Source organism: Coregonus clupeaformis, chromosome 16 (genome assembly GCF_020615455.1).
Source record: "Coregonus clupeaformis isolate EN_2021a chromosome 16, ASM2061545v1, whole genome shotgun sequence".
Lineage (NCBI taxonomy): Eukaryota > Metazoa > Chordata > Actinopteri > Salmoniformes > Salmonidae > Coregonus > Coregonus clupeaformis.
The window spans coordinates 45,668,056-45,682,785 of NC_059207.1; the positions used below are offsets into that span (position 1 = coordinate 45,668,056).

General features: G+C 42.0%; 1 protein-coding gene across 1 annotated transcript in view; it reads right to left on the bottom strand.

The window, feature by feature from the left end:
* LOC121585001 (polypeptide N-acetylgalactosaminyltransferase 9-like) overlaps positions 1-14,730 on the bottom strand; it is an 88,327-nt gene that overhangs the window by 61,094 nt on the left and 12,503 nt on the right. Inside the window, exons 2-4 of the mRNA XM_041901299.2 lie at positions 14,030-14,213; positions 6,349-6,515; positions 1,427-1,601 (exon numbers count right to left, since the gene is read on the bottom strand). Coding sequence (XP_041757233.1) covers positions 1,427-1,601; positions 6,349-6,515; positions 14,030-14,213 — 526 coding nt within the window. The remainder of the gene's footprint in view (positions 1-1,426; positions 1,602-6,348; positions 6,516-14,029; positions 14,214-14,730) is intronic.

Genomic DNA, 14,730 nt, shown 5'->3' on the forward strand with positions numbered 1-14,730 from the left:
GTGGTGAGGGGACGGAAAAGCACATCCATTTTTTAACAGGAGCAGATGGGGAAACAGATGAGGGAACCACGAGGGAATCAATTATCATCACCCACTCCAACTCCTGATGAAACCAACCAACCAACTCCCCCATGTAGCTGGCTGGCTGGCAGAGACAGCTTGGTTTGGAGTGGCCATTAAGTTCCCACTAAAAGCCCTCCTGGGCCAGGGTCAAGGTACGTGAGATCCACCTCCGCCCAGAAGTCGAAAGGTCAGCAGTGATGAATGTATAGCGGATCATATCACAGTAGATGGACTGTCTGATTATCTGTGCTCATATTTGTACATTACCTTGTATTCGTTTTGTCAGAACTAGTCTAGACTCACAGAGGGCCTTGAGCCTTCTTAACTTTAATGCTGTGTGTTGATTTATTATAGTCAAATGTGTGTAGGAATCACATGGTCGTTTATTCATAACTAGGGAGGAAGGGGACAAGGAGTTTTTCCTGACCATGTGACCTTACTTGTGACTTTACTCCAGGCCCTAGAATTTCCTGGTCCAGGGAAACTCTAGGCCCTATTCATAACACATGATAGTATTCAATACTCTTGAACAAGATATTTAACCACACTTTTATAGAAGTGATAAGTAAATATATTCAGCAAATATTTGTCATCTTCTCTTCCTGTTCTGTCTGATGTTGGAGTTATGAAGCAATGGCTGTATCTTGTTAGGTGAAGTTACTGGGCTACAGCCAGGGAGGCAGAGAAACAATTTATTACCAAAACCTTCGGTTCCAGCACTCACCCAGCTTCCCCCAGCTTCCCCAGGAACACACCACACACACTCCATCTTAAAAAGCCTGACAAGATGACAGACTCAAATTAGGTGCCAATTACAAGGCACTTGAGTGATGTGTTTGGTGGTAAGCATGGGTGTCAGCCAGACATTGGGTTGAGACCCCCTTAAGTAATTTCCATGATGCTTATAAGACTAAAGTCTAAGGCCTGAGGAGGGTGGGAACAGTGAGGCAAACACAACATTTGAGCTGTTCTCTATTATTTTATCCTCCCACCACCGTTAAAACGTGCCGTTGGCTTATGTCAGCGACTTACAGGACAGTACAGTACAGTACCGTAACATCATTGAAATCCAAACAGTGTATTTTCTATTGGCCATTAGTCACAGTTCAGGAGTGATGAGGGAAAGCTTATTAACTGCTCTAACTCTTTCAAAATGGAGGTCATATTCCCTGAATGTGCTGCCTCAGTAAGAATTCCTTGTAGCGTAGGCACTGTTTAGCTGACGCTTAATCAAAATGCTTAAGGAGCGACCCGCATATTTCATCGATGATTATGTAGGACTACAACCGTTGCACTCCAACATGGACCCCAAGAGGGAAATAGAGAATGAAGAGAGTGTATGAAGATGAAGCACAGTTCTTACCAGGCAGTGTTGAACTCTACATGGGCATCAAAGAAGCCTACGACCGGGGCGGTTGCAGCATTCCAGCCGTGTATCCTGGCTCGGATCAGGCCCTCCCTCTTACTGTTGCGGACGATCTTTACCAGGCCTGGGTAACGCTTGTTCACATACTGGTCTAGGTTGAACTTCAGCTCCACTGGAGAGACAAGAAAAAGAGAATCAGTTATATTGGAAAACAGAAACACTGAAAGTTATGACTTCACCGCAAATGCAGAAAGTGTTGTTTGAATCTGGTATACAACAATCAATTAGCATTATTTGTCTGAAAAAAAAAATGGGGTTATGAATTGCCCCAAAAAGAACACAACAGAGCTCAGCATCATGAGTTACGTAGAAGAAGTAAAACTAGAGCGACCCAGCACAACACAGATGACCTTATTCTTTCTGTACTGTAAAAACGTTATCTCCCTCTCCCTTGACTCTACTCCAAGGGATGAGCCTGGCTTTCTTTCCATGTCACTGTCTTACCTGGAAATAAAATCAGTGAGGTAAACAAGCAGTTCCATAAATGGCCCGTCTGACTGACTGAGCCCATGTAATGTTTTTGGAGGAGCTGACGCCTGGAGCTGACGCCTGGAGCTGACACCTGGAGCTGAAGCACGGAGCTGGCACCTGCTCAGCACATAAATCAACCTCTGAAAGAACACCGGATCTAATCTGTAGGTCTCAGTCAGATAGAGATGGTGCTGTCATTGGAGGTTTGTTCAGTACTTTTTGTCAGAATGAGTAAAGCTGGTCTGCCTATAAGATTTGAGGCATTAAACATTAAAGCGGCAATCAGCAGTGAAAACAATAACAAAGCTCCGCACCCCTGGTTCAGTAAAAAGCGGCGGGATGGGGCTGGAGAAATGTAACCACTCTCAAATTCATAGACAGAGCTATGGATGTAAGGATTGACCATCCATGATATAAAAAGTATTGTTTTAACCATGTTTTGAGGTAACATAGTGTTTGTTTACATTTTCTTTGTTTAAAAACATTGGAGTAAAACAAGCTTATATTTTGGGTTCTGATGGGGCACAACAGTTGAACTAAGCTCATGTGGCATTTATAGTATAAGTTATATTCTTCAAGAATCAATGGGTACATATCATTAATCTATTAGTCCAAAAATGTCTGTAGCAACCGCTGATTGCGCCTTTAAGCATCCTTTGACTACAATATGACCCTACAGACAACCAATGAGTGCGGCCAAACGTTTTTCTCTGAACATGTGATCTGACCAGGAAAAACTCTGGGCCGTAGCGATAGACTACAGTGACCTGACCTCTACACCCTAGTTTAACTCCAGGCTCTCTGGGAGTTTTTCCTGGGCTTTTTTTCTGTTTGTCTATGTTTAAGTTTACTAGAATGGTTTGTGAGCTGTGTGCAAACTGTGGCTACATTGCTGCAGCTAAAAGATGATGAAACCCAACAAAGCGCAATAATTGCATAGCTGTTCTGTTGGGGAGAGAAACATTATAGGATCCCCTCTGATGCTCAGCAAACAAATAGAAAGTTGGAATGCATCCGCAGCACTGGAGAATTATGGACCATTGACTATGTTTTAAAGGGATCGACAGTGCAACACAGCAAAGAATAAATAACTATCCATCATACTGTGAATATGGAATAAACACATATTTCACCGTATAGGGAGCCATAGGATTTCAGGGTGAAAATGGTACGATTGTGGGAGGACTTTTGCTGTGTCTGATAGATTTTTCTCACATGCATTGGTTTTATTTGATCAGTCTACAGGCTTACACATTTTAATCTGCATATATCATGTGGTTTAGTTTGATGTATGACTTCTATACTATGCCTATTGCCTAATGATCCCTGTGTGGTCACCAGAGATCGAAGGCCAGTGTGTAGCCATGTTGATTAAGGCCAATTGGCAGTGGGTTACGTCATATATGACATAACTTATATAGCCTATACCACTGACAGAGAGAGATAGATGAGAGATTGGTCATATTTTTTTTCTTGATGATCAACTGCAATCCACTTGTATTTGGATTCAGCTCTCATGTCATGTTATGAGCTGTACTCAACTTTGCTTCAGTTCAACAGATCCCAGCTAGCACATAACGTTCTGAGAACCATATGTTTAGTAGAGCTTGGTGAGAGTGTTGTTGTCCTATGGTTATTTTGCATACAACCTTCCCACAACATTCTGGGAATGGTGCAGGATAACCAGCTAGCACATAACGCACTGAGAACCATATGTTTCTTAGGTGGGAATTTCACAACTTCAGCATAACGGTTCCGACAGGTTTCTTCATGGTTCAATTTAAAGTAATCTTCTCAAATTGTTCTGAGAACGTTAAGAAACAACGTTCTTCTGTGGGAATTACAGTACTTTAGCATAACGTTTTCTGCAGGTTTCCTCATGGTTCTATTTAAATTAATGTTCTCAAAACGTAAAAAAAACGTTCAAGAAAAACCACAAGAAAACATTAGCAACGTTCTAAGAACTTTCTAAGAATGTTATTTAAAAACATACACATTCTGTTCTCAGTGTCAACCAAACTCTCTCCATCTTCTATCTTGTGAAGTGTGTTCAGGTGTGTTGGCCGCGCCCACTAATTGGCCACGCCTAATATGAATGAGTGCTTGTTTCCTTTGAAATGGAGTCTGTTTGAATAGACTAAAATCGAAAGTTTTGTAGGAGTTAAAAATACATGTCATGCTAGCTCCATCCTGGTGGCACAGTGGACTAATTCCTTGGATAGAGAACAGAAGATCATAGGTTCAAATCTCACCAAGAAATGTTGCATTAATGCCTAAACAAATTAATTTCCATGTGTCCTATCTGTGCTTGGAGTTCAAAACAGTTAACCTTAGCTAACAGTGTTATTAAAAGTCTTATTCAAACATGTTCTCAGAATGTTAATTAATTATCTTCAACTAACCTATATCTTCCGTTCTCAAAACATAAATAACATCTCCCAGGAAAACTTTCAAGGAACCATAGTAAAAAGTTCTCAGAGCCCCCTGCAACCTAAAAATAAACATTCCCAGAACAGGTGAAATTTGCTCTTCCGTTCTCAGAATGTTAAAAAAAACTTTCAGTTTTACCAGTCAGGAAACTTGCAGCTTCGTTCCCAGAAACAATGGGAAACCAAAAACGGACGTTCCCACACCTTCCAAGGAACCAAATGTGCTAGCTGGGATGCTATTTTCATTATATGAACCATTAAGTTATTAATTTACTTGCCATATTTGGAGTTGAAATTCCAACAGGCCTATTAAACATTGTACTTCTGATAATATGTAAGCTGCAACAATGAATGAGTGTTTGGGACTGTTACTGTATGATATACACTGTTAGCTAAACTTCATCAAGTAGAACAAGCATTTAGTTTCCCTGCCCGCCCGGCGCCCACTAAGGCAAATGAGCAACCCTGAATGAAAATAAACCTTTCAGCAACCAATAAATGTCACTCTCTGTCCCAGCTAAAGGATATGTGTCACAAAGACAAGGCAAACATCCCACTGGGCACAGACAATTCAACGTCTATTCCGCGTTGGTTCAATGTAATTTCATTAAAATGACGTGGAAACAACGTTGATTCAACCAGTTTGTGCCCAGTGGGATGTTCCCTGTGTGTGATTCATTGTGCACCCAGCGAGCCTCTGTGCCTTACCTCTAGTCATTTCTCAGAGCCGCGGTCAAATGAGAGGAGACAGGCCTAGCCAGCAAGAAAAGGTCAAGTAGCCAAGCCTGCATGTTTATAGTCTAATGTCACTGGAGAGAACAGCTTAAACATCTGCACAAATTACCATCACCAATCACAACCAGTAAATAATGGCGTAGACGGATAGGGGGGAGTACGTGGTTTGGTATTTTACCCCGGCTGCCATTTGTGCCTACCTTGTTTGGTTTAAATTGATGCCTATTTAAGAGCCTCTACGGGGAGGCCAATGTTGACTCTTACTTGGTCCTCTTTCAGTATGTTATTTATGTGCCTCCACTCTGCGCCAGCCGGGGGGACACTGGGACTAAAACCCAGCTCCATGCCAAGTGATGGAAGGCCAAGTGTCGATTGGAATCTAGTTCATTGTCCCTCTCCTCTGAAACAGGCAGGCTTCTGGGAGTCATGGCTGAGCGGGACCAGCTGCCACAGGCCATGCAGGTGTGTGGAAGCAACCAAAGGCCTATGCAGACCAAATCACCGTGAAGACTGTGCACTGCACATCAGTTCACCAGAGGATAGAGGCCTCTCTTTTTTTCTGGTTATTTTTAAACTCACTAACAGTGTTCAAGAGCACACCCTCAAGGGTTCTCCATTCCTCTCTACTTTTCCCTCGTTCATTCTCTTCTCTGAACACACGCACAAACAACACACACACACAGAGAGAGAGAGAGAGAGAGAGAGAGAGAGAGAGAGAGAGAGAGAGAGAGAGAGAGAGAGAGAGAGAGAGAGAGAGAGAGAGAGAGAGAGAGAGAGAGAGAGAGAGAGAGAGAGAGAGAGAGAGAGAGAGAGAGAGAGAATCACACTTAAGTTAGCAAGTTTTGTGTAACTTGACTTATTAGATCATGGCTGTTTATTTGTTTTATAAGGGAATTGACTCCTCTGGCACTTTTCCCACACACAAACAGATGCAATCCTTTGTTTGTGACTCCCCCCGCCACTTTTAAAGAGACAAAAATGAATTGGAGAAGTAATGTTTGTGGAGCAATGAGCCACAACAAAATGCAGTAATGCAGTAATACAGGGATTGTGGTTATTCGAATGAGATATGGGAAACAAAACACTAGGTCAGGTAACAGTAGCAGCACTGTGACAAATGCTGATGTAAAAAGGGCTTTTGATTGATAACTTGATTGAGTACAGTCAAAAGGAATGAACAGTTAGATGGTTATACTAAACCAGCATCTAAACTAGAAGTCTTACCACTGTCGCTGTTGTCGTCCACCAGGATGATCTCCTTGAGAAGGTGTGCAGGGGTATGGTTGACCACGCTGTGGACGGACCGCAAGATGACCGACAAGGCCTCGTTCACAAAGATGAAAACCACTGAGATCTGAGGGAGGTCCTCTGGGTAGGTCAACTGCTTGCACCTGTTAGGAAACAAATCATACGGTTTTATAATTATGGAACACAATTCAGGATTTGGCCAGTGAACCGGTAAAAGTGAGCTGCCCTTTTTCATTTGAATAAACCAAGTCTTGTTTGAATGTTCTGAACATTCATTGTAGAAGGCAGAATATATTTAAATGCTAAATGTATGAAGACTTGTGTATGTATGCTTAGTGAATGAATAGTGTTTTATATCGATGTCCCCTAAAAGCTTACCACGGTCCCAAAACGTTTTTTGACAAAGCAAAGTAGGGGAAATAGGAACACTCTTTAATGTGAGGGTTGTGGCAAGGGAAAGCTGCAGCCTGGCTGTAAATGAAAGATGCAGCCCCTTCCTGGCTAGCTAGGTCTATTAGCTGGAGGTGAGAGGCAGATGAGGTGTAGAGAACAGGGCTGGGAATGACACCAACACTGATGGGCTAGGGCTTTTCTCTCTCTCTCTCTCTCTCTCTCTCTCTCTCTCTCTCTCTCTCTCTCTCTCTCTCTCTCTCTCTCTCTCTCTCTCTCTCTCTCTCTCTCTCTCTCTCTCTCTCTCTCTCTCTCTCTCTCTCTCTCTCGTCTCCACAGCCAACACTCTCTCCCTCCTTTTCTCTGTGTCTCTCCCTATCCCTCCTCCCTCCCTCTCCCACCACTCTCTCTCGACAACCCAGGATCTCAACTGGAGAAAATGCTCTTGCTGCCACTGATTAGGCCTCTCACACCAACGCATGGTAACTGGAACTGTGGAGCAGTGATTCTCATGATTGCAATCCAATTTCATGTTGTTGTTTTCAATGACCCAGTTAATGGAATGAATAGCACACGCCCACAGTTGTGGTTGCTGCTGTACACAAGCACACAAACAGGCACCATACATTAGGTTTTAGATTTTGTATATATTTTTATGCTGTTCATCATAGTCTGTTTGACTCCTCCCATTGCGTTTCCCTAGGGCTTTCACAGTAGCATAAAGCTTTGCAGGAATCTAAAGGTAAAGCTGGTCATACTGAAACGGATTCCTATGGCAACAACCAGCACACACGAACATCTTGTAAACCATCCCCCACCAGCATCCTAATTATATTTCAACTGCAATTCCTTCTGAATTCAATCTCTTTATGCTTCCCTTGCTTGTTATGCTCAACAGTGCTGTCCCACTGGGCACACTCTGGTCATTTCTATTAAATTACGTTGAGCCAACGTGGAATAGACGTTGAATTGACGTGGGGTGTTATTTAATCTTCTATTTGTCTGGTGTAATCATATTGCACCACAATTAGGTGTTAATGAAGCACTTAGTCACAATAACATGTGTTTATTTTTTCACAATGTTCTCACGTTTGGTTGAAATGAAATGTGTTGGCAAAACGTCATCACAACAAATTCTAAATTTAACTTGACTTGGCTCTAAGTAGATGAGAGCAGAGGGCACAAACAAAATGAGTCATTTAAAGCTGGAATCCTTCATGGTGAAATTGCTACTGTCCGTTTGCGATATTACAACAACAAAGACATTACTGCAAACAAACACAGTTTTTTTGCACGCGTAATAGAACAGCAGCATATGTACTGCAATTATTTTTACCACGATGAGTGAGGATCCCCAGCTCTGCTTCGTCAACAAAACAAAAACAATTACAACGGCCGTGGGGCAGAGAGTGGCACCGTTTTCCCTACTGTTTCCCTACAAAAGTTCAGTATTTCTTCCCATATTCCTAGCACACAATGACAACATCAAGCTTGTGACAAACTTGTTGGATGCATTTGCAGTTTGTTTCGGTTGTGTTTCATATTATTTTGTGCCCAATAGAAATGAATTGTAAATAATGTATCGTGTCACTTTGGAGTCACTAAATACTTATATATTAACGTGGATGCTACCATGATTAAGGATAATCCTGAATGAACTGTGAATAATGATGAGTGAGAAAGATGCTGAGGGTGAAAGATCATACCCCCAAGACATGCTAACCTTTCACCATTACCAATAATAGGGGATGTTAGCATGTCTTGGGGGTATGATCTTTGACCATGTGTAACTTTCTCATTCATCAATCATTTCAGACCCACTGTGTGTGTGTGTGTGTGTGTGTGTGTGTGTGTGTGTGTGTGTGTGTGTGTGTGTGTGTGTGTGTGTGTGTGTGTGTGCACCAGATGGAACCCAGCGTGGCTCTGCGTCCTGTCCTCTCTACCCACCTAAACTTGGGAATTGTGCAGTTAGTTAGTTCTGCACAAACCAATGATGAGGCCTGTGTGTGTGTGCGTGTGTGTTTGGCCTGCACTAACTGTTTCTCACCTCACAGCAATGGGAAATGACAGTAGTGAAATGTACAATAATATGGAGAGGAGAGACTGTAAGGGTGTTATACATGGTATATCCCTCAACGGTTCATTTTAGGACCTGTCCTTTTTAAACTGTACATAAATTATGTTGGTAGAAATGTTTAAAACTCCCCCTGTATGCTGACGACACAATTGTTTACTCCTGTGCCTCTAAAATTGAGAAGGCTTTTCAGGATTTGCAACTGGCTTTTGATTCCATTCAGAAACTGTGCTGAATGCCAGAAAGACTCAGTACATTGTTCTGTCTTCAAAGCAGAAAAGTGGAGTCATTTGCAGATTTTATCTTTAAATGGCCAACTGATTGAAAGAGTATCTTCATATAAGTACCTAGGCATCTGGTTAAATGAAAAGCTAAATTTTAAATAGCACATTGAAAACTTGGGTTTAAACTGAAATTAGGTTTATATTTTAGGAACAAATCAGGTTTTTCTATGTCAGTTAGAAAGGAACTTGTGCAAGGGACATTTTTATCTGTGTTGGACTATGGTGACACTAGTACCTTTAGGGTACTGGACACAGTGTATCATGGAGTGCTTAGGTTCATAACTTATGCAATATCACTCATATCTTTGCTCCTCACTAACATCAAAATCATAATCCTACAGCCTCCACTCTCAGGACAAGGACTGAAATGGGGGAACAATCCTTCTCTCCTACAACTCTCCAAGACCGAGCTACAAAATACTTTAAAACTGAAGCTGTACAGTATATTATTTTGTCTAAATGGGTCATACTGTTAATGTATTATTTGCAGTATATTCCCCTATTCAAGTTCAAAGTGAAGTTCTATAAAAAAAAATCAGTTACAATTAAATTCTTTGATTGAAAAACGGAATTGGTTATATATCAGTTTATATACGTATACTATTTATTTATTTTTCAATACAGAATGTTCCATGTTTCCTCTCAATAATAGCAGATAGGACTGTTTTGATTGATAAGCTTTTCAGTGTATTCCTGAAATCCTTCCAAAAGGATTACTTTTCTCTCAACAAGTTTATTTTGTTCTCTTCCACAGCTTTTCTACTGCCTCTTTCAATCAGCCATACAGGCATTATACGTAAACACAAAGCCATATCTGGCAGTGAATACAAGTTAATCTTTGTGCAATGGTTTTCCTTTAGTGGGGGGACAGCCACAATCTGACAACCATGCCAAATCAAATTATGTATGTTTTATTTGGGCTTAGTTTAATTTGTCATGGCTAATGGCTAGCGTATGTGTATGAATATGGTTACCAGAAAAATGTAGGCCAGAAGGGGCCATAGCAAGAAACCAGATCACTTCAGTTGAGTTGTGTCTATGTGCAAATTCAGTGTCGAGGTTGTTAAGTGATATTGTAGTTCCAATGCCCTAGTTACTGAATCCAATGTAGGTCATCGCTCAACCTTAAATTTGTACCTGTCTGCAGGAACGGGGAGACTTGTAGGTCCATAACAGTATGAGCGATCGACTCATCTGTTTGTAATGGAACTAAGCTCACTGGCAAGCTCTCATAATTTGACCTAGAACGATCTGTGACAGAAACAGAGCACCAGATTAAGACTTATTCCCATCACACTCCCTCTTCGGCCTGTGACGCTGGCCGGCCCGTCTGCTTTTCACAGCCATGTTATTTGCTTTGAAATTTCACATTAACCTGAGATAACCTGTGCCGCACAGGAAATCTGAAAGCAACTCTACCCCTATAGAAAAGGTTGTTCTCAAAAATACATTAGTTTGCCTTGTCATTTCGCTGCCCTGTTGAGGAGATAAACTCAGCTTTCGTAGGAGAAACATTTGAGCTGAAAGCATTTTACTTACAAATGGCCACTGCGGTGACCTTGCAATCCCATTCCAGGGTATCAGAGGCTTAAGAAATTAGGTAGCGCCCAGCCGCGTGCCCTTCCTTTTGCTTTATAGTCTAGTTCTCCTAGTCCCAGATGCTGAAGGAAGACAAGTCTTTGGGGAACCTCAACATCTGTCGCATTGCTTGATCTCAATGAATATCGGAGCAATATTGTCACGTCTTGCTACGAATGAGTACAGATCTTATAGATGAATTGAAATAGAAAATATTGTAAAACTTTTCATCACGGGCTAAAGAGGCAAACTAGACAAACTAGAGAGCAACAGAGAGCTAACAGCATGGACATTGCATTTTCACATTGACTGTGAGGTATAGGCTTGAACTGTTTTTCATTTTCTTTCTCATTCAGATGCTATTCTCTTCTGCCCTCTGTGAACCTCAGGTGCTAGCTAGTGCATCATTATTATTTGCCCATCCCTTCTCTAAGACGTATTATTGCTGCATTGTGCTAAAGGCCACCTAGGATGGACAACATATTGTGGTGTGACAGCAGTTCCTGGTTGGGATAATAAAGCCTCTAGTTAACTTCCTCTGGATCACTGTTAGAAAATGTCACCGCTGGAAGGATTGGCAACATAAAGCTCAGACCACTGGACAGTGAATGGGGATAAAAGTGGTTAGGGAAATGCTCCGTCTTGACAAATCCTAATTTGACCATGAGCTGATAGTGGGCTGTAATTAGAATTAATAGATCGGCGGTAGGTCTTAAAACCCTACAAAATGAAAAAATCTATATCATATCCAATGGATACAGAGACAGAGGGGATGAGGAGTGTGGATGTAGAGATCATTCAATAATCCCCCCCAGCCTCCTTGTGTTTGTCAAACACCTCTCTGCTCCATGACTCCTGTGCAATTATGGCATTAGACCAGAGGTGTCTTGTGTTACCCTTCCAACACTATCCTACAGACCCCAATCCTATACTTTGCTGGCTCAGGTATTTTCATTTCACATTGTCCTTTCAAGCAATGTTTCAGAAACCAAGGTGGATGCATAAGCAGGCCAATGCAGTACAGATCAGCTTGGCTCGGCTCAGAAGTGTGGAAATGGTATCAGTATATTGAAGATGTGTCTTGTGTGTTTCTGCACAGCCCAATTCAGTCCAATCTGCAATGCCATGCACCCACATAGTATGAAAATAGCCCTATTCCTTTCCTGCACCAAGGACCCATGTTTTGATAACAAAGTCCTTGTCTTGTTTCTATCAGTAGACATTCAACAAGGTCGTTCAAAGTGCAGGGACAATGTTTGTTTTATTTCATTCGAGCCATGGTGCAATAATATGCAGAACAGTAAGACACGGATATGTTAAGCTAAACATATTGATTTCCTTTATGCGTAGGGAGCCCACTGTATCTTCACCAAACACTGTGTCTATATGGTTATTATGAACTGCTTTTGTTTGGGGAGGGGTTCACCCTCTGGAATGACCTGTTTACAGCCAAAGAAACGGCATATCTTGCTGCACATGTTTGTTAATGGGACCGTGAACAATTGTGTTTTTCTGAAATAGAGGCAGACACACATACACGTCGCACACACACACGCACACACACACATACACACACACACACACAGCATAGAACTGCATGAATCATTATTTCCACAGGGTATACATAACATACAGCTGCCCCTTAAATTAGTGTCAAACACAGGACTGACGGTATGATTATCTATCACGAGGGAGTAAACAATACATGGAGATAAACGGTTTAGCCAAACCGTTAACACTGACTTCCTGTAAACATGATCAAACCGTCAACACTGACTTCCTGTAGACATGATCAAACCGTCAACACTGACTTCCTGTAAACATGATCAAACCGTCAACACTGATTTCCTGTAGACATGATTAAACCGTCAACACTGACTTCCTGTAGACATGATCAAACCGTCAACACTGAGTTCTTATAGACATGATCAAACCGTTAACACTGACTTCCTGTAGACATTATCAAATCGTTAATACTGACTTCCTGTAAACATGGTCAAACTGTTACACTGACATCCTGTAGACCCGATCAAACCGTCAACACTGACTTCCTGTAGACACAATCAAACTTCAACACTAACTTTCTTTAGACATGATCAAACTGTCAACACTGACTTCCTGTAGACACAATCAAACCTTTAACACTAACTTTCTTTAGACACGATCAAACTGTCAATACTGACTTCCTGTAGGCACAATCAAACCATCAACACTGACTTCCTGTAGACACGATCAAACCGTCAACACTGAGTTCTTGTAGACATAATCAAACCATCAACACTGAGTTCCTGTAGACATGATCAAACCGTTAACACTGACTTCCTGCAGACACGATCAAACCATCAACACTGACTTCCTGTAGACACGATCAAACCGTCAACACTGAGTTCCTGTAGACATGATAAAACCGTTAACACTGACTTCCTGTAGACATTATCCTCCTCATAAAGAACCATTTCCTCAAATCCAATTTTCCACCAAGCAGTTTTCAGCTGGTTATTAATTAGTAACCCGTCTTTTCACTCTTTCCCTCTCTCGCTCTCTCCTCTCGTTGATTTTCCAGTATGAAAGAAAGGGAAAGGGGATTACAAAGTGGATGTGGATCAAATGAATTGTTATCCCTAGCAAAGCCCAAAGAATTCTCTGGACGTCTCTCTCTGTCTGTCTGTTTTTGTTCTCTGACACGGGCTGATCTAAACTCCAGTGGCATGCCTTATTACAGGGTTCTTCAATTCCGGTCCTGGAGGGCCGAAACATTTTGTTTTTTATTTCTACCTGGTAGTTAATTGCACTCACCTGGTGTTCCAGGTCTGAATTAGCCCCTGATTAGAAGGAGAGGATGAAAAACAGAGGTGTCTCTGCCCTCCAGGACCGGAATTGAAGAACCCTGCCTTATTATTTGCTCACAGTCATTGTATCACATTCTAAATATAAGATTCAGTTAAAAAAGACCATTAATCTTCCCGCTGGGGTCTCCACGGTCTCTTTCAGAAGAAATACTGCTGGACTCTCTTTCTTTTATTGCATTATTAACTAGCCTGCCGCCCCACTATCAACATCATCTCTGGCTGTCTGGGACAATGTCTTTTCATGTAAGGATTACTTGTGTCTTATGCAATTTCCTTTGTAGCTACGGAGACAAGGCAAGGCTAAAAACCTATTTTGGGTTTCTCACTGTTTTATAAGATCTGTGGTTTCTTACCTCAATTCAGTTGGCTCTTTTATTCTTGCTCCTTAGTTGGAGAGTTACCTACAGACAGTGTTCTTTTCTTCTGCACAAATAAATATAATAAAACATACTAAATGAATAAATAAATAAAGTCAAACCTACTTTTTGGGTCTGTAGTCTGGGATGCTGCGGTCCAGGGAGATGCGGTCACTGAGCTGGGCGTTGTAGCCGTACTCCTCGTACTTCCCCTCCCCGTCAACATGGCTGTTGTCCCCCAGAGTGGCAGCTGCTCCTCCCTGGCCCAGACCCCCAGGCCCCTCCACCAGCCCCATGGGCTTCGCCAGCCCTAGAGGACAAACACACAGACATGCACATGCAGGCACACACGCACGCAGACATAAATGCACACGAACACAGACACATGCTCACACACACACACACACACACACACACACACACACACACACACACACACACACACACACACACACACACACACACACACACACACACACACAGGGAGACAGAGAGAGAAGGACAGACAGAGAAAGAGACAGAGAGTGGTAGGTGAGAGGAGAGGCCATGCAGAGGGACAGCTGATTGGCATTCATGGGCTGTGAGGATCATGGGGAGTGCATCATTACACTGTCTGTCTTTAAAGGTGCTGAAAATACCAACCTGGACATGGATTTCTCAAGGTGACAAAGCAGAATGACCAGCAGAGAAAAAGCAGTGGCGTGCAAGACATAGAGATACACATACATTATAACGTCTGAGTTCTATTTCTATGGCACAAGCATTGCATTAGAGATATGTACACTGAGTGTACAAAACATTAAGAACACCTTCCTAATATTGAGTAG